Source organism: Vidua chalybeata, chromosome 6, assembly GCF_026979565.1.
Source record: "Vidua chalybeata isolate OUT-0048 chromosome 6, bVidCha1 merged haplotype, whole genome shotgun sequence".
NCBI lineage: Eukaryota > Metazoa > Chordata > Aves > Passeriformes > Viduidae > Vidua > Vidua chalybeata.
The window spans coordinates 60417314-60442658 of NC_071535.1; the positions used below are offsets into that span (position 1 = coordinate 60417314).

Here is a 25345-nt window from a genome sequence, read left to right on the forward strand (position 1 = left end):
TTGCAATAACAGCTGCAGAAATCTGTCCTACACAGACTCTGCACAGTATGCTACATTATTGTAGCCTGAAGTTAATATTGTTGAAAACACACTGAATTCTGAGAACACACTCCTGTAAGATTATCTCTTTGGGGTGACTTTAATTATCTGCATTAAACTGAAAATATTGGCTACATTGAAATATCCGATAAACCTTGGATATTCCACACACTATTATCTCAGTCCTGCTTCCATTATCTATTACTTTTGATTCACCACTGATTTTTTAGAGAACCCACAGAGCCCATCCAGCAGGGATGAGTGCTCTGCAGCATGTCGGAGGGCTGGAGTGTAATTTCAGATAAGGCTTAGACGTGCTTCCCTTCCAGCATTCCAAGGTTTCATTAATTGCAGAGGCTGACTTGGGGCCTTTTGGAGGACAAAAAGGAGATTAATATCAAGATGCCATTGGTCTCCTAACCAGGGCACCAAGGCCCATGCTGCAAAACAGAGGAAAAAAAAAGCTATCATCAAAAAAAAAAAAAAAAAACTATCACAAAAGGAAGAGTCCTACAGCCAGAGGGAGAGTGAAGCATCACTGACTGGTTTGGAATAAGGGTTTGTTGGGTTTTTTCCTCAATTGTTGATTGTCTCCTTGCTGCTAGTGCTAGGAGACAAAGCAAACAAAGAACAGTATTTACCTTTGTTCTCTAATATTGTGACATTTAAACAGGGTAAATGCAAATGGACAAATAGAGATTTTGATATTGATGACGATGGTACAGTGGATTAGCAGAGAAAGGATTTGATTGACGATGGAGCAAAAAGAAGATGAAATAATTAATGCCCAGGACTGAATTTTTATGGACAATGAGCCACTTTAAATTCATTCTATATTTCTCTCAAACTAAATTTTTGATCTAGTATTCTTAAATTTCAGCGAGGCATTCGACTTTATATCTCTCATTTTGATTAATAAAACATAAAATTGATACAGTGCCTATGCAATAGGCTTTAAATGATTAAATTGAGCAGCAGTGCTTTTAATAGACTCACGTGGGGACTGATTCACAGCCTTGCAGCCAACATTCTTGTCAAGAGGAAGTCAAAACTATCTGATAAAAGCTCTCAGATGCCAAGTGTGAGGAACAGTGAAGTCCAGCAGATGCAGTCAAGTACCAGACCACACATCTGGAAACAAGGACTGGAGACCAATTTTACAGGGTAAGAGTGTGTGTGAGGGCAGCAGTGATGGAGGGTTGTGGCTGCTTGAGCTGCAGGGTCCTTAATCTTGCTTCTCTCAATTACACCAAAGCCTGCAGAGTAGACTTGTTCTTAAAAAAAAAAAAAACAAAGCAAGTCTTGGAAGCAGAGATGAATAATCAGATCAATGGGCACCGCCACAGGAGTAACCTTAATTCAACTTTTATACTTGGGAAGATCAGCACTACAGCAAAAACTTGTGTTACATCTGACACTGCTGCTGATGCCCACTGCAGACAAACCAGGAACACCAGAATTTGGAGTCTTCAGAGGGACCCCAGGCTGAAAACACCTCGAAGAGGAGTCACCAGAATGATGAAAGGTGTGGGAAATGCACCTTTGATGGAACCCTCTGAGAACTGAAAGCAACAGGCGTGGCTTGATCACAGTGCAAAAGCAGCCGTGCCACATCACTCACTAAAACAAAGGGAAAACTTGTGGCTCACAACGTTCAGAAGGCAAATTTGGCACCAGTGGCTCCTTTGTGACCTAAAAGCCTGGAAATGTCCTAGCAGAAAATGTTTTCCCATGTTCTGTACTCCTCCTTATGGCCAACCAGTACCCTTCCCCAGCATTCATTTATTTATTCTTTTGGATATGGGATTACTGGAGGAAAAGCTCCATGTGCTCAGGAGTAACCCCAGCTGGTCAACAACATTTTTGTACTCTCAGTAAAAACATAAAGGTTTTACTTCACTCAGTACAACACAAACAGCTCTTGGTAGGTGATATTCTGGTGAAATTCCTTTTGAAAACAACTCAATAACTTCACGTTAATTACATGACAGGAGTTCATAATCTTTTTCGGCCTAAAGAAAGGTACACATAGAAAATAGTGCTTTTTTTAATAGCAGGAGAGCCACAAAGAACACCTCATTAAATGTCTAATCAACACTGCCACTTATTCACTTAGCAAGAGGTCACTGCCTGTAGACAATTCAGAGGTCAAGCACTGTTAGTCCAATAAAGTCAAACATTTGTTTTTAAACAGCAACATATTTTAGAAACCAAATCTTGCACAGGGAAATATACTGATAAATTCAGGAGGCTGCAGCTTTGAAAACATCCCTGTAGTATCCACTGTGAGAGCTCTTGTCTGTTTCTGGACTGACAGCCAACAGCAGACAGGTTTTTTTTCAAGTCTACTTTTTATGTGTATCTAATTCAGCAGCTACACTCAGCAGAAAAAATAAACAAACAGAAAAAAAAACAAGCAGAAAAAAAAAATTTAAAAAAAATCCCAACAAAACCAACCAAATAAACAAAGAAAACCACACATCAGGGTTTGAGACTTTCAGAACTGGTGAGCATCAGGAAATTCAGACAAACGTGTCAGAGAATACTGGACAGCTACAACAATAAAGCCTGTAGCAGTCTTAAAAACATTCAGCCAAGACCACAAGATCACAGAAGTACTTTTAAAGTTACAGTGTCATGGAAAGGCAGACCAGAATATGCTAAATAAAACCAAAACCATCAGTTTTAAGAATTTTTTTAAAACTTCCCCTAAAAATCTCAGCTTCAAGACCTCTCATCGAAGACAATGACAGAAAACTGCCCTGATTAGCCATGACCCCTATAAAAATCCAATTTTTCACTACTGACACATTCATCAGATTAAAGGAAAACTACACAAAGGAAGAACTTGCCAAGTCTGTAATGGTTTCTTTTAAATCAGTTTTTCAGAACTTGAATGACAAAGAACATCACATAGGCTAAATCATTTTCATTAGTTTCAAAACAAAGAACAACTATCTGGTAAGAAACTGCTTCCTCAGATAAACTTCCATATTTCAACTCTTTTCTTACCATTTTTACATCAGTTGCCTAAATATTTTGCTGGTGTCAGTTATTTCATTGTTCAAGAGACAGCACAGAAAACCAACACACCTCTGTTCCCCATTCCTTTGGAATCTGTTTTTTTTTGTTTTGTTTTTTTGGTGTTTTTTTTGACATTTTAATGTCCATGCATTTAAATGCTTGGCCTTTTTCTTGTCTTGGTAACAGTTAAAAATCAGTCTCTCAGCCTTGTAAATGATGTGTATTTATGAACCAATCTCGTGTTAGCCTAGCTAGGAATTACACCAGCTTTAATTTCCAAAGTCCATACCTCTCAAACGCAGGGCACCAATTTGCTCAAAGACTTTCCACACCTTTTCAGCTGAAGATGCTGCAGTGAGATCACCACATCACTGAGCAGCAGAGCGGTGCAGGGTGGTTCTGCTGCTTCTTTTATTACCTGGGATACAGATGGGTTGCAGTTCATATCAGCTCCCTCCAGGAAGGCTTTTATCACCACCCATCTGCAGGAGCTCTGAGGAAAGCACACCCCAGTGGGTATCTCACGCTTTCCTAGAGAGCAACCAAAAATCTCTGCAGTCAACACAGAGGCTTCCCAGCCATAACGAGGAAAATGCAGACACATGAGGGCAATTCAGGAGAAATTTCAAAAGAAGAGCTCCAGCTGCTCCCCTGCTGACGCACCAAACCTGATGGTAATACCTGAAAATTGGAGGCCCAGACTTGAGCTGTGTGTTTACAGCCTTACACAGATTTTGCTGTAATTTCTCCCACGTACTCCTCCCCTTCAAAGCCAGTAGGAATCAGCTGGAGCATTTCCCTAAAAAGGCTGCTAACAGGTGATAAAATGACAGACAAAGTGTTGTAGGCAGTTTCTTATCTACAGCAATGCAGGGTGGAGAAAATATGGAAAGAGCACTGTCTTATGAGTCTGGGTTTTTAATTGTTTTCACCTTTGAATGTTCTTTCATTTTTCCTTCTTTCCTCCTGCTCCCAGAATGCAGAAAGGTGTTTCTTCTGACTTAACCTCCAGATCAAGTAGAAATATGTGTGTTACATTTTGCTATACATGCTGTATATGCCCCTTAAAAGTAATCATTACTTAAATATATTATTCATATTAATTATATGATATATAATATTACATAATAAGATATAACAATATATAGTGTATAATTAATAATATATCCTAGATTAATATCTAGTTAATATCTATTAACTTTTCATTAAATACCCTCACTGGGAGATTTTCTGTGTGCTCTTTGAGCTGAGAAATGCCCTGTCCAAAGCTCCTCAGTGCTATCCCACCTTGCTGGTTTAGCAGGCCAGTTCAGGAAGTGCAGTAGTTCCTCCCCTGGACCCAGCAGAAGGGAGTGAGAGCAGTAAATAACCACCAAAATGCTTATTTCTTTTTTAATGAAATGTTGACATGTTTGGACATTAAACCCTAAATTCATCTGCAAACATTACCAGTATTTGCTGCAGCAGAAACAACCTTTCCCACGTGACAAAGAAAACACCATAAACAGAAAATTACTCGCAGTCCCCTTCCTCTTGTTCATCGGCCTGACCTCAAGCAAGTGTGAAATATTTTAATAAATCAGCCCAGTGAAGGCTAGAAGGATGCAACACACTAGTGGGTGAGTGAATATGTCAGAAAATGAGATTTAAAAGTTCCTTTACTATGGGCCTTAAACAGCCAGTCAGCATTCCCTGCAGGAAAAACATGGATACCCCTCAATCTACTCTGAGCTACTTGCTTGTCTTAATCTACAGAGAACAGCTTCATCGGAATGGTTTCAGTAAATATGAATTTAGAGCATTCTCTATCTGTATGGATACTAAACCCAGCTTATTTACTGTCAGCTAATTATTTATTATCAGCTCATATCCAGGAATGCAGTGGGAGAAGGTAACTCATGGCTGGAGGACCTGTGCCAAGCATATCCATGAAAACCTCAAATCCTGCCAAAGCAGCACCTTCTTGAGTGCCCCTGGTAGCCCATTCTTTCAGCCCTTGCTGTAGATCCCTGCTTTAGTTATGATTTGACTAAAATGAGGCAGAACTGGAACTTTTCATTGCTCTTTCACAGGGTACCTGAGGTGTCTGCAGGCATTTTGCTCTGTTGGGGTGATCAGAACGTTGAAAGAGCAACGTGACCAATCTGATCTTCCAAAATGCTGGGCTGGGAATTGCGGAGAGCAGCCACAGGAGATGGAGGGTGCCTTTTCCTATGTCCTCATCCCTTTCCATAGTGGTGGATCTGGGGAAGGACCCGTGCCCCATGTGCTCCCCCCTGCAGCAGCTCCTTTGGCAGTGAGAACACCAACCCATACGCTTCCAGATGCACCAATTCTGGTGCTTTTTTGGGGAGTTTCAGGAGCTGAGAGGCACCGAGGCAGGGCTCAGGGAGCTGCCATCCATCGGGAGCCACGGGCCGTGGGAGGTGGCACTGGCAATTTAGCAGCTGGCACGGAGCACTCTCCGAGTTGTTCAATCAAAGCTCCAGCTGTGAGAAGCAGCCACGGCGCTGGAGGGGTCCTTATTGTTTGTGAAATCATTGTTAATTAAGGTGAGATCTCACTGTGCTGGTGCTCAGCCAACACAGGGAGAAATGGACCTTTCCCTGACAAGTGTATCGTTCAAACAGCCTACACGAGCAAGCATAAGGGATGATTCAAAACATAAAAGGTGCATTTTATTGTTTCTGAAAACTTTATTTCCACAGGCCCCCCCCCTGCAATCCCTCTGATTAGCTGATTAATCTCATGAGCAACACAACCACGAGCAATGTGCCTTTCTGTTTCACCCAAACCATGGTGACACAGGGATTGACTGGCTGAGAGATGCTCCACCACACCAGATCAGCTTCCAACAGCTGCCTCTCAAACCTGTGTCCTTCTTCTTCTCCCAGGGGAAATGGTTGCCCACAGCTCACACTTCTGTCATGAGGGAGTTCTATCTGGTTGGAGCATGGTAGGAGTCAACCCAAAGCCTCAGATTCCCTCCTTTGATTTCTGGTGCTTTACTTTTTTTCCTTTCTTGACAGATATGTTCAGTTTGACCTAACTTTTGCACTGGCCATTCTGTAATCCTGATTATGGTGGGCAATGTAACCTTGTTTTCAAGCAATGAACTCAAGCATTGGTCCTGGGGGTGGCGTGCTGTGGAAATTAATTATTAACTCTGCTTGTCACTGGGCAGTATGGTATGTGCCCAGCTAAAGGAGCATAAAATACCTGTAAAACTACAAATAAAAGTTCTCATCTGATGTTTGATGAGATGATCACTCTCTAGTCCATGGTGAAAGTGTCCCAGGGCACCCTCCAGCACTGAGGTCTGGCTCTGAGGCCCTCACACAGAGATAACCAATCTCTCTGAGACCAACAGCTAGAAACCGAATGCTCATCCTGCCAGGATCTCTCTTCGAGGAGATTGTTGCCCTTTGTGTTGAATTTCTGTGGAAGTCTAAGGAAATATGATTGAGCTCAGGGATCAGGAAAATTTTGAGTTGCCTTCTGAAGCAGCAGCACCAGAGTAAAACAGGTTTTTCCCTCCATGCTCCTGGTTCCCTGCTTTGACTTCACACACTGCGATGCCACGTGCTGCACACAAATCCAGAAGAAGACTGGAGCATTTATCCACGAGTGTGTGCATCTGTACAGCTATAATTTACCCAGGGAGGCAAATATTGCCCAGTGGAGGAAGCTGGAGTAAAAATGGTGCATGACAAGTGCTGTTCCCAGTGTTTACTGCATCCTGTATCACCACTTGAACTCCATGGCAGCAGATCAGCTCTATTAACCACACACATTCCTGTAGTAATCACCAAAATGAGTAAAAGCACCTTTGCTTAAGAGAAATCCAGGCCTAGACTGCTCTTTATAAACATTCGTAGACACAAATTACGTTCTTGGTTGAAAATTTGGCTCTACCACGTTTTGCTCCTGACTTCAATGGGAGGCAGCACTGCATGTGCTCTACGGCTCTGGAAGGCAGAGCTTTCAAGGTTAATTGACATCCAATTTATGCACCTCAGCAATCATATCTAGTGATCAACACGGCACAGGAGTAGTAAAGTTTTATTTGCAATTTCAGCTGTAAAGCTCAAAGCTATCAAGTACAACAAATTATGTTTAATATCTTAATGTAACTACCCAATAATCCAGAATTCCCAGGCAAAGCCTATCAGCGACAGTATTTTCCACTGTGTGGGCAGTGTACACTGTGATTATGTACTTTGGCTTGGTGCTGTTGTTGCTTCTCACCTCTTTTTCTCTTTTCCATGCTGTTGGCTATGAGATACCTACAAATATAGAGTTTTTTAAGTCTATTGGATTTCTTCACTTACAAATGAGATCATGGCTGTGCCATAAATACACGCAGACCACAAAGGAAGAAACAGAATATTAACACTTTTCATCCTGCTCTTGAATCTCATCCTGGAGCGTGAAGAGGTGTCTTGTTGCATTGTCAGAAACAGCTCAGCTTTGGCAGCTGAGCTCCGAGAGCCCGGCTAGCTCCCAGTGAAGGAACACATCTCATAACTCAGGTGTGGTGCGAGAGCACCTGTGAAATCCAGACTGACTTGACAAGCAAAAGGCTAAAAAATTAGCTGTTCCTCTGATCATGGGTCCATTGGTGCTACAGAGGTAAATCAGGCTGAGGTATTTACATGCCCAGCACAAGTAATGCAGTAAGAGGCACTGTTCCACCAACCTACAACCTGCAGATGACAAACCTTATTATGTTATGGCTGTAAAACTGACACCAATTGTACACATTACTGAACATATATGTTAACAGCTTCAAAACGTGGACTCACATCCCTGGTCCTTTCTTAAATCCAGAGGAACAATCTAGCTCTATATCAATTTTAGCCTCTTTTAGCTTAGTCTCGGGATTATATTTGGCATCTCTATCTGGCACGTACAATAACTGCCAGCAACAGTAACCATTTCTGCATTGAGGTCACCGAGTATCTCCACTGCTGTGAGAAGTCTGGAGAGCACAGGACGCTGCCCGACTCAAAAAGTCCAGGGGAATGGGAAAAATATAACCCAGAAATTGTCGGAGCTTTCAGCTGCATCTGAGATTTTAGCTCAGATCTCAGCAGAGCTTGCCCTCTCCCAACCCGTCCTTATCTTCCCCTCCTCCCCAGCACACACACACAGACACAGAATCACTGGAATTGATCCTCCGGTTTAACAAAAGCCTCTGCCCGTCCCTTTCTCCGCAAGGAACAAGCCCTAACCCAACTATCCCGTCCCATAGGAAATGCGCCAGCCCGGCAGCCCGCGGGTGGCGGCAGCGCTGGCTGTCTCGGGGAAAGGCACAAAACCCGAGCATCCATCCCCTGCGCGCAGAGAAGCCCCCGTTCCGCGAGCGCTAAAAAGGGATGCGGCAGACAAAGAGAAGCGCCCGGCGTTCCCCGCTCCCGGCGGCGCCGGGCACCGGGCACGCTTCCACCTTCTCGCCGCGTCCCCTCCGGAGGGCAGCGCGGCTCGGCCGCGGCAGGTGGAGGCTGCTCGGCGCAGGGCAGCCCCGCGGAGCCCGCGGCCAGGGCGGCGACGGCCCCGCGCAAAAACTCCCGCGGCGCTGCTTACCCGGCTCGGCGCGGGCGCTCGGCAGGACGGCCACGATGACGGCCAGGAGCAGCAGGACGGCCGCGGCCGGGCCCGCTCCGCCGCCCGCGGGCCGGGCGCTGCGCGGGGGCGCGGGGCCGGGCGCTGCCTCGGGCCCCGCGGGGCGCGCCCCGCTCCGCCCGCCCGCCGCCCGCCGCATCCCCGCGCCTCGCACGGCCCCGCCGCGCTCAGCGGGCAGCGCTGCCCATCGCCGGCCGGGCTCTGGAGCGGCGGCTCCGCAGGCGGGCGGCGGCGGAGGGGGCGGAGCGGGGGCCCCGCATGCCGCCCCTGCTCTGCCCGCACGCCGCGGGACGCGGGGCCGGGGCTGCTCGGCCCCTCGGGCTCCGGCGCCGCGGAACGGAGCTGCACCCACAAAGGGCTCTCGGCGCCGCCAGCGCCGGCCCCGCTCCCCGCCCTCCGAGCGCGGGGAGGCGGGAGCGGGGGCGGCGCTGCCGCGGCCGCGGGGACCCCCTCCGCCGCCCCCCGCGCTCCGCGGGGCCGGGGCAGGAGCGGGGCGCGGCCGCGGGGGCGGCGGGCTCGGTCCCACCCGCCGGGGCGGCTCTCGGGGATGTGTCACCTCCCCCGTGTTTTCCGAAGCCCGGCGCTACCTTTGGGTGTAAACGGAGGTGCGCCCGCTCGCAGCGGTGCTGCGGCACGGCGAGGCTGGGAGTCCCTCTCTCTGCTCACTCAGGGAACGGATCACTGCCAGCTGTGTGCCGAGCTGGGAGTCGCCGGGCCGGGACATCTCCAAAGATGTCCCCTCGTTACGCCGGGGACCAGCCAGCACCTCCTCCCGGCACAGCAGCCCGAGCCCCGCCACAGCGCCGAGCACCGCTGGCAGCATTTCTGCAAGTGCAGAGAAGCAGCTCTGAGAATAAAGGAGCTCGAGTGTACCGCAGGAGGTGACCAAAGCGGCAGCTACGTCCTCGGCCACCAGCCGCGCAAACACAGGAGAGGTCTTCTCTGGTCACCCCTCTCCTGTGCTCGCTCCATCACTCCCTCCCTGGCTGGGATGGGGCTCAGACAGCCAGACTCAAAGGGAAGCTCCAAGACAGAGCATCCTCTCTGTTTTGCTTCAAGGTACACCGGGAGATCAACACGAAGCGCACGAGATGTGTTCTGGACAAGCAGAGGGGTCAGCCCCAGCTGCTGCCTCGGTCACGGTCACACCCAGCACTGGGGCGGTCCCATTTAGTGTTTTCTCCAAGCCCTGTTTGCAGCAGAAGCAGCGTGGATTCTTTATTCTGGTGCTGTCCCTTTCCTGAACTGCATCCATGAATTCTTTCAGTCCCAGACCATGCCTGCGGGCAACAGGCAGTGATGGTGGGAGGAGGAGCAGTGCAAGGGTGGGTTTGGGGCACAACACGCCCCAGGACCCCGGGAGCTGATCCTGAAAGGCTGCAGCAGCGTTGCTTACATGCAGGAAAGCTGTCCCAGCCTCCCAGAAATTCTGCTCTGCTGGAAGCTGTTGTGCTGAGAATTTCTTAGAAGTCAGGTTTGAGGTGGAGCAAGCCTCAGCATGGGCCAGCCACAGCCTGACACCCTGGTACTCAGCCGCTGGCAGCATCCAGAGCCCTGACAACCCATAATTACACATTTATCTGACTGCTTCAGCACACTCCCGGTGTCTCCAACGCAATTATGCTGTCCCATTTCCACCGTTTTACTTTTCCCCCAAATCACTGATTCATTCCGTGCAAAATTAGCTTCCCCTTGATGAGTGGTAGCGATTATCCAGAGCAAAGATGGCAGTTTATGATTATTACAGTGAAATGGAGCTTGCTTATCACTCTGCTAAATCCAGGGCCAGCACGTTTAGTGCGGGGCCCTCTGCTGGCACCTTCAGGGAGCCCCGCACAAACCTCATTTCATCCTTTTCCTATTTTTCTAGGTTTTGACATAACTCGACTTTGTAATAGAGCCATCAATAAGTTAATTTTGACAGCACTTTTTTCAGTCTAGCTCTTAAGCATTATGGTTTTCTCTTAATTTTCCATTACAGTGTGTGTGTGCATGTATTATGTAGAAAATACAAGTAGCAGACTGATTTGTTTTTTTTTCAAGGGATTTTAAAAACGTGTATTTTCCAGAATGAGGAACAGATCTTTTACAGCTAGTGAAAAATCACTGGGGTCTTACCAAACAACTGTAGCTAGCTACTTCCTAAACCTAACTTTTCTAATCCTGTTTGGGTTGGTGGGGTTTTTTTTGGGTTTTGATTGTTTGTTTGTTTGTTTGTTGGGGTTTTTTTTTTGTTGTTTGTTTGTTTTTTGGGGTTTTTGTTTTGTTTTGTTTTGTTTTTTTCCTGATCCAAAACTGCTTTGCTTGCAGTAGACCTAGTGCAAGCATCCCAAGTCTTCCTTCTTTTTATGAGGGAACCCATAAGATGAGGATTTAATTCATGGATGAGAAGTGACTGTGGCCAGGCAGTGACTTCTCTGTGAAGCTGGTGGCAGGTCATGGTACTTTTCTGCAGCAGAACAGTTGGCATTTTTGATTTTCATGAAAATCTCACTCCCCAAACACAACCACAGAATGGAGTCCAGCCTCCAGGCACCTCTGCCACCAGGCTGTAGGTGCTCCCAACCTGCCATTTTAGGGTCTAAGGAGAAGAATCCATCCAAATGTGTGTTTTATCCTCTCAGCATAAAGCTTCATCGCTCTGACAAAGAATACTCAGTGCAGTTCCCCAGGACAAGGGCAGGTAGAATTATCTGAACCCGCTCAGAGCACAAACCCACCCCTCCTGAGAGACAAAATGCAACTTCCTTCCTACAGGTGGAAGGCAGGAAGATATAATTAACATTAATCACCGTCAAACCTTACCCATGACTTAATAAGCCTCCCTGCACAGCAGGACAGCCACAGTCACAGTGTGGGGAGAGGCAGTGAAACAGAGATTTTTAGGGTTAAGTTAACAAAATGAATTAAGCATTTATAATTTAGCTTGTAAAGTTATGTGTTGAATTTTAACCTTTTACTTAAGAAACCTCTGCCTGGTACAAAGGGCATAGGAAAATGCAAATTTCTGAAGCTTTTTGCATAAAGAACAATACCAGAAGAGGCAAAGAACCCAGATAAAGAAGCTCCTCTGTCTCCAAGCCTATCAAGACTGACAGAGGTACTCAGACAGCACCAGAGGACCAAAAGCGCAGAGAGGAAAAGTTCAAAAGTTCAGTCATGAGGAAGACCAAAATCTTCAGCCTCAGGACCACCGAGAGACCCCCGTACGACCACCACAGCAGACCAGGCGTGCCCAGAAGGGCGTGGACTTACTTAGCATGAGGACAGGCGTGGCCAGGGGTTGAATATGCATGGCAAAGTTGTGCAATGTATTGCATATGGAACACCTTTGGGAATAAAGGTGTGGGTCAGACTGAGGCTCGTGGCACAAGTTTTTGGAGAGCTCTCTCACTTGTGCCGGGCGCTGACATACACACCCACTTCATAACTACCCCAGGTTGTGGAGTCTATTTATTTATTCCGCGCATCGCTTCAGCAGGAGGGGCTGCAGCCTTCCCCTGGTGCTCCCAGAGCTCTGCACTGCTGCAGACACCACCTGCTGAACACTACGGGCCTGCAGGGAAGGCACAGCTCTCTAGTGGGGAGCAGCACTGCCCACAACCCTCCCAAAACTTCCACCCGTGCCACCTCTGTCCCCTACAGGAGCTGGGCTCCGCGTGCATGAGCTCCGGGGATGAGTGTGACTCCACCACCATCACCAGCACTGCTTGGTGAGCTGCACCAAACAGCAGCTTCTCTCTTGCCTGCCAGAGACTGATCATCTGTCCAGCTGAAATCCCAGGCTAATTCACTGAGACAACACAGCCTCACCCCGAACCCCTTCTGTGAGTTTGCGGGCCCCACGTCAGGCAATTCCCTGAGGGTTCCTCTGGCAGTTCTTTGTCAGGAAAAGCAGACCCACAGGATTTTTTCGGTCTTCAGGTTCTTGTTTTATTGTTATCTTACCAAGACTTCAGCACACGGTCTGCACCCAGACCTTGCATGCGTGAAAACAGCACAAAAATGGCTAACAACCTTGTGCTGCAAGGTCTTTTTAAGTCTAATCTAAAACTAAACTACCCAATTAAGAAGTGACATCAAGATTATTTCTCTTTCTAACCCAATAACTGACCCCTAAAGGCCCACAATGCGGATTTTTCTGTCCAATTACAAGATACCACCCAAACCCAAGAAGAAGAAGGAAGAAGAAACAAGAAAGGAACTTGAGACAACACCTTGCACCCTCCATATTGCATCTATCTACAATATGCTAAAAATCCTAAAATCTAAATTTCTCACCTGTGTGACATACTAATCTACTCTCTACAATATCTCCAATCTATTTCACAATTTTGTGGTCTCTAGTTTACTTTGAGGCCTTCTCCATGAATGAGGGTCAAAGTCAGTGTTTTCCTGGGAGTCAGAGCACCCCAGGGCAGACAGGGGGATATCCCCCTTGCCCTGGGTTCCCACACCCTTTGTCCTGCTGCAGATCTGTGGCACGTGACAGCCCCATTGATTCTGGAAGCTTTTCCTTGAATGAATTTGCCGCCTTAACTGCAGTACAAACCTGTTTTAGTGACAGGGAAAACACCAAATTTTAAACCACTGTTTGTCATCCTAAAGACAATTAAAGAGGAACATGACTTACACATAACTGCCTATCCACAGGATGGGAAGAACATAGGGGACAGCTGGACATCATTACTAATAGAAAGCCAGAACAGAAAGGACTTCACAGGCAGAGAATTCACTTTGAAAGGCTCAGGCTGCCTCTCCTTGTTTGTTAGATGTTGCCAGAAGTGAGTGTGAAATGCACCGAGCCAGTGGCCCTATTTGCTATGGGAAAAGTGGGATGTAGATACCAATATGCATTTAAAAGTCACACGAGGCTAGCTGTAAAGAAGGGGAAGGAAGGAGCTTTCGAAGCCACAGGTGTCTGCAGAACTTGGACAGAGGTGTTTAGACATCACCTGAGGCACAGAGCTGCAGGAAAAGCTTTGCAGACACTGCGACCAATTGCACTGAAGGGCGAGCGCAGCGACAGATCCGCATCAGCAGGACCTGATCCTTATCAGACCTTATCAGGATCTGATCTGTCGCCCTGATTATCAAGAGTTTTCTAAAGCCTTCTGAGTTTACATTCTTGTGGAGAACTTTCTCACACAACTTTCTGTAAATAACCTGTTGTTTTGCAATCTTTCATAGAGGCAGAGAAATTTGATGTACAGGTGGTTTGTCCAGTGTCGTTGGAGAGGTGGCACGTTCACCTTCCAATCCACTGGCACCTTTTGAGAACTATAAAAGATTGGAGTCAGAAAAAATAAAGTAGTCTCTTCATCGTGACCAAGGCTGTGCTGCGTCGTTTTTGCTCGTGTCATTTGGTGACACTGATCCTTTCATTCAGCAATTTAAAGCTGTCAACTCGGAAATACTGCAGTATCAAAAATACACTGCACTGTCCTTTCAGATTTCTCTTCTGACTGACCCTAAAGCTCAGTGCTAGGCACAGAAACCATCCCCCCCCCCCCCACAAACACGTGTGCGCACCCAACCACCAGGTTCAGTAAGCACTGCAACCCCACGGCAGAGTGAGCACATCTGGCTGACAACAGCACGGCCAAACGAGCCTCCCACGGACGCCTGGTCCATAGCTGGTGGCCATCTGGAGCCACTGACCATGTGGGGCCACCTGTGGCAGCAGGAGCACCTTCCTGCTGGCCGGGCTGCAGTTGCCACCGGCTTGGCACCGAGCTCAGCAGCAGCGAGGTGTCTGCTGCCATCTGGGCCAGATCACCTTCCTCTGAGGTTGCAAAAGTGGGACATCCAGAACAAAGAGCCTTCGAGGTGTGGCTGAGCTAAAGATGGCTTCTCAAGACCCTCTGAAGCAAGCCTTGAAAGATAATAAAGTTTCAGAAAGAAGCTCAGTTGAAAGATTACGTCAGAATTTAGAGCCCTCTCGGTCAATTTTCATCATCTTTGCCTTCATGTAACACAGCAAAAAATAAAAGCCACCAGAAGTCATCTGCTGCAATATATATTTTAATTCAAAGTGAATCTTGACAGTAATACACCATAAATTCTTATTTTGACACTCACCAAAATAGTCACCTGGAAAACCCGCTTTTTGTGACAAAGTACAGAAGGCTTGGTCACATTTAAATCACTGAGAACTAGAAAGAAATACTATCGCAAACTGTAAGAGACATTACATCCATAAAAAATTTTCCCAGTCCTCATATTGTAATATTGCACAGTGCAATTGCTACATGGCGAACTAGTGTAGCAGAGAAATCCAAAGCAAAAAAAAAAAAAAAAAAAGCCACAAGTCTACAAATTGTTAAACAGTAACAGTTCAACCTCATTAATCAAGTCTCTATCACTGGGTGTTTCTAGAACAAGTCTTCCTACAGCTTGCAGTGTGATTTAACTTTTACTTAACACAAACCACGTTAATTAGCAGTAAAAACAGAAAATTTAAAAATTAAAAACAAAAAAAGGAGTTAATACAGTAGCATATTTGACCAATAAAACACCCTGAAGTTAAAAACTGAACACAAGAAACTCATATAAAACCTTGCAAATTAAAGTAATACGCAGATATGCAATTCCGTAGTCATGCAGTGTTTTATTTAAAAAAGGCATTAAAACGGTATTGTGTAAAAATGCTTCTCAGAGGATGACTTTTTTCACAGAAAAGGCCCTCGCCCTGAAAGCTTTTTCTTCTGCAGATGGGCCCCAGACACTTGCAGGGACAAGAGTCTGTTCTCTCAGAGTATATTGCGGGAGGAAGGGGGAAAGTCACCTGGTGTGTTGAATTTAAGCTGTGACAGGATCCCAAAGATTACATTCTTTGAAATGCAGACATTTCTAAGATTACAACACAAAGAAAAAGCAGCAGATCTAATTTGGGGCACGTTTCCAGCAACCCTTCCCTGCACAGGGCAGGGTACTGTGGTGATACACAGAGAACCGTGCCAATTTAACAAGCATGTCAGCTCCAAACCTTAAGCCTTAAGCACAGGAAAAAAAGAAAGTACAGAAAATACATCAGACCCAGATGATCCCCGTGGCCCCAGGAGGGAAAAAAAAAAAAAAAAAAGAAAAAGCAGGGGGGTTTTTTTGTTGCTTTTTGGGTTTTTTTTGTGTTGTTGTTGTTACCACGATACAAAAATCGATGTGCTCCATTTGCATTGGTGGTTCTTGGTGTGTCCATTGCCTGCAATGGAGTGAGCACCAAAAAAAGGGAGTGAACAGAAAACAGCGCGAGTTTGAAGTGGTAAAGGTGGACACCCAATTTGACTCCCCATGTTTAGGCTTTACACACGTGTTGGTGAGATTTCAAATTCATCAGGATACTCCTAGTTGCTAATGTATACTTCATACTCACACACACTGGTACAAAATGCATAGATTACTAAAAACATTGAAACTTTTGGGAACAGTTAGGTTTCTTAATTTTCAGTGTGATTAAAAATGTACTGCTGGTATTTTCTTTTTTTTTATGTTCTAATACTGTTGTATTTTAGTTATTACTTAAAAAATAAATCAAATGTAGGCACATTTATTTCATTCAGACATTCATTAAATAAAACACTGCTTGTGTTAGTGGAGTAAAGAAAAAGATTACCAGTTATTAGCTTATTGACAGAGTTAAACTCAAATGTTTTGCACTCTTATTCCAGTCAACATTGCAAGGATTGTATTCCAGATTTTGTTTTAAAAAAAGTTAAGTCAAGCCTGCAAGATGCAGCTTCTTAAGTGTCTACACAATGCCAATATGAAAACATAAAAAAATTAAGTTACATTAATACATCCACTTATATGCAGTGATGAGCTCAAAGTTAATGGAGATAAAATACTGATGCAAGTAACACACCCCAAAAAAACATATGCAATCATCTTCCATCATTTACAGTATAGTAGTTACGACACTTCAAACATGAAAACAAAATAAAAATTAAAAAAAAAAAAAAAAAATAAACCAAACCCAAAACCCGGCTTCTATTTCATGTAATTAGACTTGTACAGAAATTAGAAGGCTAAGAAAGAACTAGTTAATCACCTAATTTCACAGCTATCTGAAGTGGCAATCATTATATAGCAGCTTATCTATGATACATTCAAGATAAATGATACAATTTATTACTTGCCCATAAGCTAAAACACAGCCTCAGCTTAATACCTTCCATAAATCCCATCTCTACACTACAGTATACTTGAGGTCTATGAAAAAGTAGCTACCTTTTATAGGAAATGGATGATTAAGTCTTTGGTGCTGCAAAAGCAACTTCATTTGAACAAAACAAAAAAAAACGAAAAGACACACTTCCTAAGGAGAAAAAAAAAAAAATAATAATAATGCAAAAAGCATGTAATTTACGTCCCTGACGGAATGTATTAAATAAGCAAACACCCACAACAGGCTAAAACAAATACTATTCATGTAAAAAGACTAAAATCTCTCCCATGCATAAATGAAAGATTGCACACAAAGAACTCACATCTTTTTCAAGCTTCAACAGTAAATATTCTGCTACTAGTTATTAAATACTGCATGGTTTGCTCAAGCTAAGATGAAACCACATCATGGATCAATGAGCACTTGGCTTCTCCTTTCATTAGCTAGTCAGTCATGCCTACCTCACCTCTAAACATTTTATTATATCCAATTAGACAAACACTTTTAAAATAAACTACTTAGGTCGTATTGCAGTTCCATTTACCAGTATGAAATACTGTCTTGCGTGTCACTACTCAATAGCTACTGAATCAACTTTCCTTAAGCACTACTAAAGTCCTGTCTTGAAGCTAGATCATTCTGAGGGGGGGGGGAAAAAAAAAAAAAAAGACAGCAAAATTCGGCTACAGCAAAACATGCTGCCTTCTCAATCAGGAAAATACACCCAAATACTAAAATAATACCACACAAAACCCAAAATGAGCATTACGCTATCAAAAAATCAGCAGATCTGAATTTTTAAGTGCTGCAGTCCTCAACATTTATATATAAGTAATAACATTAACAACCTCAAATATTTAAGGCACTATGTGTGGGAACAGTTTACAATGCAGCTGAGATTATTGGGACAACAACATTTAAGAGCAATGTTTAGGCCTTTTCTTTGCCCATGCAAAGGACACATGCAATGTGAAGAACAACAGCTCAACTTTTAGATAAGTGACTCAACATTTAAACACCAAGATACGCAACACAAACGAGTTACTTCTACACCGTACTGCTGACACATGTGCATCTGTTGCTCTAGTTCTGTACACTGAATGGCTTCCCAAATGTAGACGTGTCTTGCACTAGTTAGAAGGCAATTTTATAAAAAATAGCAGGAGCAAAACCAGATTTCTGCTCCCATAAGTCACCTGTCTAAAGTTACTATATAAGAAGATAACATGACCAAAGACAAGTTATACCAAATGTGCAAAACACATTAAAAGTGAGTTTTTTGTGTTTGTTTTTTTTTTTTTTTTTTAAAGCTCAGAGTTGTTTAAATTGCACCCAAGTCTACATGATTCAAAAAAAAAAAAAAAAAAATTTTCCTGTTGTGCCATGGCTAATACGTGATAAAAACACCATGTTTCTTCTGGAACCCAACTCCTGCGTCCTCTCCTCAACGCGGCGAGCTCTCACATGAACGGGTACTGGCCGAGTTTGGTGGGGCTCAGCGGGAAGCCCGCGTAGGCGGCGGGCGAGGCGGCGACGTACGAGTGGGGCGGGAAGAGGGCTTTGTACTGAGTCTGGTGCACGGAGGGGGAAGGCAGCAGGCGGGGGTTGATGCCCACGGGCAGCTGGTGCACCACGCCGCCGGCGGGGCTCAGGCCGTAGGCCGGGTGCTGCAGCAGGGGTCTGGAGGCGCAGGGCGAGGCCAGCAGGTGCGCCACGGGCGGCGCCGGCGAGGCGAAGGGCAGGATGGCGGGCTGCCCGCCCAGGTGGCTGGGGCTGCCCTGGGGCAGGGAGAACGCGTGGCTGGCCACGCCGGCCGGGAGGAAAGGCGGCTGCTGCTGCTGCTGCTGCTGGCGGCGCGGGGCGAAGTTCCCGTTCCACTCCTGCGGCCCCGAGGCGAAGTGCTGGACCTGGCCACACACACACACACAGAGAGAGAGAGAAACGGGCAGGGCTTAGCGATCCCTGGAGCAAAGAGAGCGGGAAAAATGGAGGAAAATGCACTAAAACTAGTCAACTTAAAATCGGGAGGAATATAGAGACGGGGATTGTTAAATGCTTCGACAGAACAACAAAAAAAAAAAAAAAAAAAGATACATTAGCTATTGAGGTAGCAGCACAGACAATAAGAGATGGAAAATGGAACACAAGTTATTTTAATGCTCTTGCAAAGGGGAAAAAAAAAAAAAAAGGATAAAATGCCATGCTGGGCTGTTTTAACAGAAATACCATGTATCACATGAGCAAGGTGCTTATTCCACTCTACTCAGCACTGGCTTGGCATCAATTGGAAGTGCTGCATTCAGTTTGGGCACCATAATGAGGCACAAAGAGGACAAATAGGAGAGAAATTTTAGAGGAGAGCAGAAAAAATAATAAACGGATTGAAAAATATCTGAGACAACTAGGCAAACAGAAGTCTAGGTCTATGATCACAGGAAGATGTGGCAATCATTAACAGTTATAAAGAGAAAAGACTAAAAATCAATTACTCCCATTAAATGATGCAGACTTCAAACTACACAGGGCATCAACCAAAGAAGGAAGGATCAGCATAAATTTTTGTAATGAAAATAATGTTCTACGCTTTCTGCCAAGAGGCTGAGGAGCTGCAGACATTGAAGAGATTAAAAATTAATACCATGCTGATCATATTAAGGTTTGCTTAGAATTAATTAAACCAATCCTTTTGCATAATCATGCAGAAAGGGAGACTGTGTCACCCACCCAAATGTTTCTTTCAATCTAAACTATTCAATTCATTATTGCTAAATCCTCTTATCTACATATAGCATGCTTTCATTTAGCATTTAACTGACAATATTCACAGTTTCTCTGTAAGACTTACACAAACAGGTACTGCTCTAACATTAATGCACCTCCAGCTATCTAACCAAAAGCTCAATGCAGCTACAGCTCCAAGATAATTAATTAAAAGGGGCTTAAGCTTGATGTCATGTGTCAACTTCAGTCCTCAGCCACAGCAGACACAATTGCTGTGTGGTTGGGCAATGATAAAAGTAACTTTCAAATTAGCTTTAGGTATCTTCTAACACTGGATGGAACTACAATCACAGTCTCATCTCCCCTCCAGCTTCATTACCTGGCAGTAAAGGTAAGGAATAGTTGAAATAGTTGGGTTTGCTGAGCTCTATCTCACCTCTGGATACTCAAACTAAAAGATTTTCATGCACACTACTGACAGAACAACACTGAGATACAGCTGCAGATTTTAACTGCACACTATCAGTATTTTAGCATTTGGATGTAAGAATAATAAATGTTAACATAATTTTCTTTTTGTCTCGTGTTTTGATATTATGCAAGCACTGACAATTTTCCCAGTGTGGCTTTTCTGTTATTTTTTGATAATAGAGTCAGCTGTTTTAAGGAAATGACCCAAAATGAAAGACGCTTATGACTTAGTAAGTTGAAATCCGTTTTTCAAGATTTGAACGCTTCTTTAATCAAGCTGCTGAAAACCTGCAGCTGCCACAGGCAGCAACTGGAACCGTGAGCGTTCAGCTTGGAACTCAACTTCTCCAACTGCACGTTTGGAGCTTGTTGGAGGCGAGTGCACATACCTGACTGAAGTTTCCGTGGTGCTGATGGAATGCTGATGCCAGTTTCTGCTGCCGGCTCCCCACCACAGAAGACTGGTTTATTCTCCCCAGGACAGACCGACCTTTTCTCAGTGGCTGGCACGGAGCATCTTCCAAGAAAGAAATAAACAACGTTATGCTTTTGTTGTCACTATTCTCTTCTGGCAAAAGTTAGATGAGGCTTCATTTGCTTAAGCTTGCAGGGAGAAATAATAATACAATACACCAATTAAAGTCAAACCCTAGCCCTGTTTAGGAGTGGTTACTACGGATTAGCAGTTGTATGAGTAGGTCAAAATCTTCATGCATATATATTGAATAAATACTGAAACTTCTATTCTTATCTACTGGCATAGAAAAACACCTGAACTAACTTACCTGTATTCACCATCTGTTCCTCAAGATGTAACCTGTTTTCAAGTCTCAGGGGTGGTACCACTACTGTGCAAACAGTTGATTTGGTTTCAGGGTTAACTGAGGCTCTTGCTTCCTTGTTTTTATTGTTATTGTCTACAAAGCCGTTTTCCACAAAGGGGCTGTCGTGTCCTGAGGAGTCTGAGCTTGGGGAACCATCCACTGTATCACATCCACTTTCCTGTTCGTCATCTGACATACTGTCAAAAAATAAAAGTATTGCAATGAAGCAAAGAGATTTTCATGATAGAGGCATATTTTATTAAATTAACACATTAACTTTATAGAAGTGAAATTACTCAAATGTGGATAGAAATTATTGTAATTAGATAAGCACACATATTCAAATTCATCCTACCCATAAATCTCAAGGCTCAAAGAAAAGAGATAACATCTTAATATTTAAAACTGATGGAATACATGCTTAAATTAAAGCATGCAAGAAACAGCAGTGAGTTTACTAATGCCTGAACATATGGTCAAGTCTTTTAGTGATTTTACAGCTCATGTAACATGTCCTTATTGCATGTTGTTTAAAATAGGACAATACAAATAAAGCTACTTACGAAAATTAACTTTTTTGTGAAAAGTACTTTGACACTATGAGGGCCAGCACAAAAGTCTGAAGATTTAACCAACAGAATCAGGTAATTCTGAGTAGTTTTTTCAAGTAACAAACAGTGATAATGTGACAACCACTGAGCAATTAATTGTACTTCTATATTATTAACTTTTGATTCAAGTTGCTAATTATATGACTTAATATAAGTAGAATGCTACTGAAACCAGAATCCAACACACTCCTCTGCTACTGACAAAGTTGAATTACCAACAGGAATCAAATCACACGTCAGCGTCTTACAATTCAAAGAAAATATAAAATCAAGTAGGTCTTTATAAAAATTTATCTGAATTTTTGAATGTTTTGATATTACAGAATATCAAAGGACTGACAATGCTAACTACCAACCAGTAAGACTGATGCAGACCGATGAGTCTGATGCAGACTCAGAGTTCCACCTCCTTGCCAATACATGCTCTGATAGAATCTTTAATTATTTTAAACAAACTTTTTTTCCATTAGAACCATAATTAGAATTCATTTTGCACAATGAAACTGCTGAAGGCTCAAGCTAGACACGAGGCAGCGAAGATAAAAACATTTAAAAGCTGTTCACAGCAACAGTGTTCTTAACTGAGCCTTACATTTAGTAGAAGAAAAAAGGCATCAATGTCATTAAAGATTACAAGATACACAATGGGAAAACCAAAGGCTGCAAGAATTAAAAAATGCGTGGTGACCAAATCTGTCACATACTGCTTAGGCTTATTTAATCTTGCAACTCTAGATTTTTATTCCAAAGGAGTTGCACGCAACGTGGCTCTGTTTCCTGTGTGAGCACCGTTCAGTATTCTGTAAAGCTTCAATATTTCAGTATTCTGAAAGCTTCCACTGCAGCAAGACAGATCTGTTAGGAACGAGAACAGAGCAGTCTGTGCTGCGCAACTGAAGGCCAGTAAATCAATTTTTAAACAGATCATTTACCCTCACCAGCAACGTAACAAAAACTTGTGCATTTTTTAGTATCAGCTAGGATTGCTGTATACTAATAGCTTTCTTTTTGCTGCAAGGAGCCTGAGTTTTCACCTGTTGGATCTCTTGCAAGGAGAGGGGCTGGACTGCTCCGAGGAGCTGGTGCTGAGCGTGCTGTCGGGGCTGCTCAGGGAGCACACACGGTCAATGTTCAGGGTGTTCTGGCAGGCTTCACACTCCAGGCTCCCTTTACACCTGCACACAAAAACACAGTCAGCAAACACACCATGCACCACTCATCTAGGTGCAACTGTGGGATAAAAAAGGGCCTGTTATTACAAAAGGCCCCTTAAATGGAAATTAACATCCAACTCCTTGCTTCTTCTACATCCAAACCAGGTTTTAAACCTTTATGGTGCTGTTTTTTGAAACCTACTAAATGGATTTCTTTTTTTTTTTTTTCTGAATCAACACTAAAACAAGTAGATTAAAATGTTCTACTACAGCAGCTCAGAGCCTTGAAACTTTTGACAAAGCTTAGATTTAAAATACATGCTACTCCAGCTCAGATTATTACAAGAATGAAGTCCAAACATTAAACTTTTAAGCCTTGCATGCTTCTGTGATGGCTCTGTGAAAGAAAACTCCACTGGGGGACAACATCCAGCACCTGCTTTTGCACCCAAGGGTTCACCTTTTGACACTGCTAGAGAAGTATTTTCTACCCACAGGTATGTCACAGTATCTACTGGATGCTACTGCTACAATGGTAACATTGAGTATATAGAGCAAGAATATTGTTCTTCAACAAATAAAAAGGGTGTGACACTATTTAAAAAAAACTAAAAAGCCTAAAGTTTGAAAAGGCGTAACACACACACAGATTAATGAGGTAGATTTTTGACAGTGCTGTTCCCTATCAATGACAGAGTGCTACAGAGTTAACTTCCTGCTGAAATTTGATTAGGAGCACGATGTTTGTCCTTTTTAAACTCAGATTCATTAGCTGTGCTGATGCCTAGAGAGGCTACCTGGAACAGGGGCTGGGCAGAGTTAAAGAATAAAGTAGGGATTTATTAAAAGGCCTTCACAGGATACACCTTGGGCAGTACAAAAGCCAGGCCATGGCTACACCCAAAATGGACAACTGGTCACGAGTTTTCACTCTTTTATAAGTTTTGGTCCATTTTCCTATTGGGGTTAATTGTCCAATTACTGCTTCAGGTTATGAAGTCTCATCCTCTCAGTTTGCTCTCCTCAATTCACTGCTGTTTACACTTTTTGGGCCTGAAGCTGCAATGGTGTCCTTGGGCTGGAAAAGGATTCTTCTGTCTAACTGGACTGCGAAGAGAACTTGCTAACACTCTGTATGAAGTTCAGAGTTACACATTAAAGCAGTACAAAATCTGGAAAACATGAAATCTAAACCTGAAGGCATTGGTGCTAATGATGCCTTGTGCAGGCTGCCCTAGAGCAGAGGCTGGATGGAGTTACAGAATAAAGCAGGGATTGATTAAAAGGATCCACCTTGGGCAGCACCAGAGCCCAGCCAGGCCTGCACCCAAGATGAACCAAAATGGCCCCAAAATGCACAACTGCTCACGGGGTCTCTCACTTTGAGCAGCTCTGCTCCATTTGCATCTTGGAGTTCATTGTCCAGTTACAGCTTTAACTTCTCAAGTCCCATCCTCTTGTTTTTCTCTCTCCAGCCCACGTTGTTTGTGCTCTTGGGCCTGAGCTTTGGATCATTTGTCCTTGGTGCCCAGCTGGAGCAGGAATTGTTTTGTCTCCCTGCTCTGTGCAGAGAGCTCACCATCCCCTCATGTGAAGCCCAGACCCACACACACCAAAGCAGCACGGAATCTGAGAAACAGAAAAGCTGAAACCTGAGGCATGGCTAAGACAGCTGCATTCAAGCAAAGCCTAACAAAAACCAAGGCAGATGCTCACTCCCTCAGCGGGTGCGCCCGCGCCACGTCGTCCTCGTCGGTGTCACTGCTGATGGTGATGACGCTGACGGCGGGGCTGGGGGAGCCAGCCAGGAACAGGGCCTGCCGTGGGCTGCTGGGGACACAGGGCTCAGCGGCCAGCCTGAGCGAGGCCCCGCAGCAGCCGCCCTCCTGCCCCTCCGAGTTGAGATTGTCCTGTGCTTCTAGACAGCTTATCCTCTTGACAGCCTTCAGGTTGAGGATCTTTGGAGAGATAAAGGCCGAGTTTTGGATGTTGGTGTTTTGTAGCATGTTGCTCCTGCGGGGGAAACGCGTCGTTTGGAGTTTAGTGAAAACTGCGCTGTTTTCAACAAAACCGAAGCAGGCAATGCAGGCTAAACTACCCATTTAGAAAAAAAGGCAGGCAATGTAGGCTAAGCCACCAATTTAGAAAAAAAGGCAGGGAATGTAGGCTAAGCTACCAATTTAGAAAAAAAGCAGGCAATGTAGGCTAAACCACCAATTTAGAAAAACACAGAACAGTAAACACAAGCAAAAATACTTGGCATGGATAGTTTCAGACAAAAAAGATATCAAGCATGTAATACCAAAGACATCAACACTGAATACAGCATACTGAAAATCCCACGTTCTTATAAAGGTAAAAACAAACAAAAATCCCATTCGGGTGAAAAACAAGCAAACAAAATCCAGCCAGATTTCCTGCAAAGATTCTGCTTTAAAACAAAAGCTGGTAGCCTTCAGATGAACTCCTTGCTTAATACAGGACTGCTGACACTGCCCACATAACCCATACTCTCCCCTTATGGAGCATCCCACACCTTTGCCACTATTTTGCATGGCACTGGGGCATATTTTCTTCAGCAAGCAGCTAAAGTATTTTTGGCTGTCAGTGAAAGATGACTGCAAGGCACACAGCAACCCTGTTATACAGCCTCTCTTTATTTTCAGTTGTCTAAACCTGATATATCCTGCCTCATGGAAACTTAGGAATATC

The 25345-nt window shown here is 44.2% G+C and overlaps 1 protein-coding gene across 1 annotated transcript in view; it reads right to left on the minus strand.

Annotated features, from left to right (window-relative positions):
• Window positions 1–18189: 18189 nt before the first annotated feature.
• Window positions 18190–25345, minus strand: part of HIPK3 (homeodomain interacting protein kinase 3) — a 64728-nt gene continuing 57572 nt past the window's right edge. The window contains exons 12-16 of the mRNA XM_053946721.1: window positions 24350–24646; window positions 22514–22654; window positions 20830–21065; window positions 20434–20561; window positions 18190–18759 (exon numbers count right to left, since the gene is read on the minus strand). Of these exons, the coding sequence (XP_053802696.1) occupies window positions 18313–18759; window positions 20434–20561; window positions 20830–21065; window positions 22514–22654; window positions 24350–24646 (1249 nt within the window). The 3' untranslated portion in view covers window positions 18190–18312. The remainder of the gene's footprint in view (window positions 18760–20433; window positions 20562–20829; window positions 21066–22513; window positions 22655–24349; window positions 24647–25345) is intronic.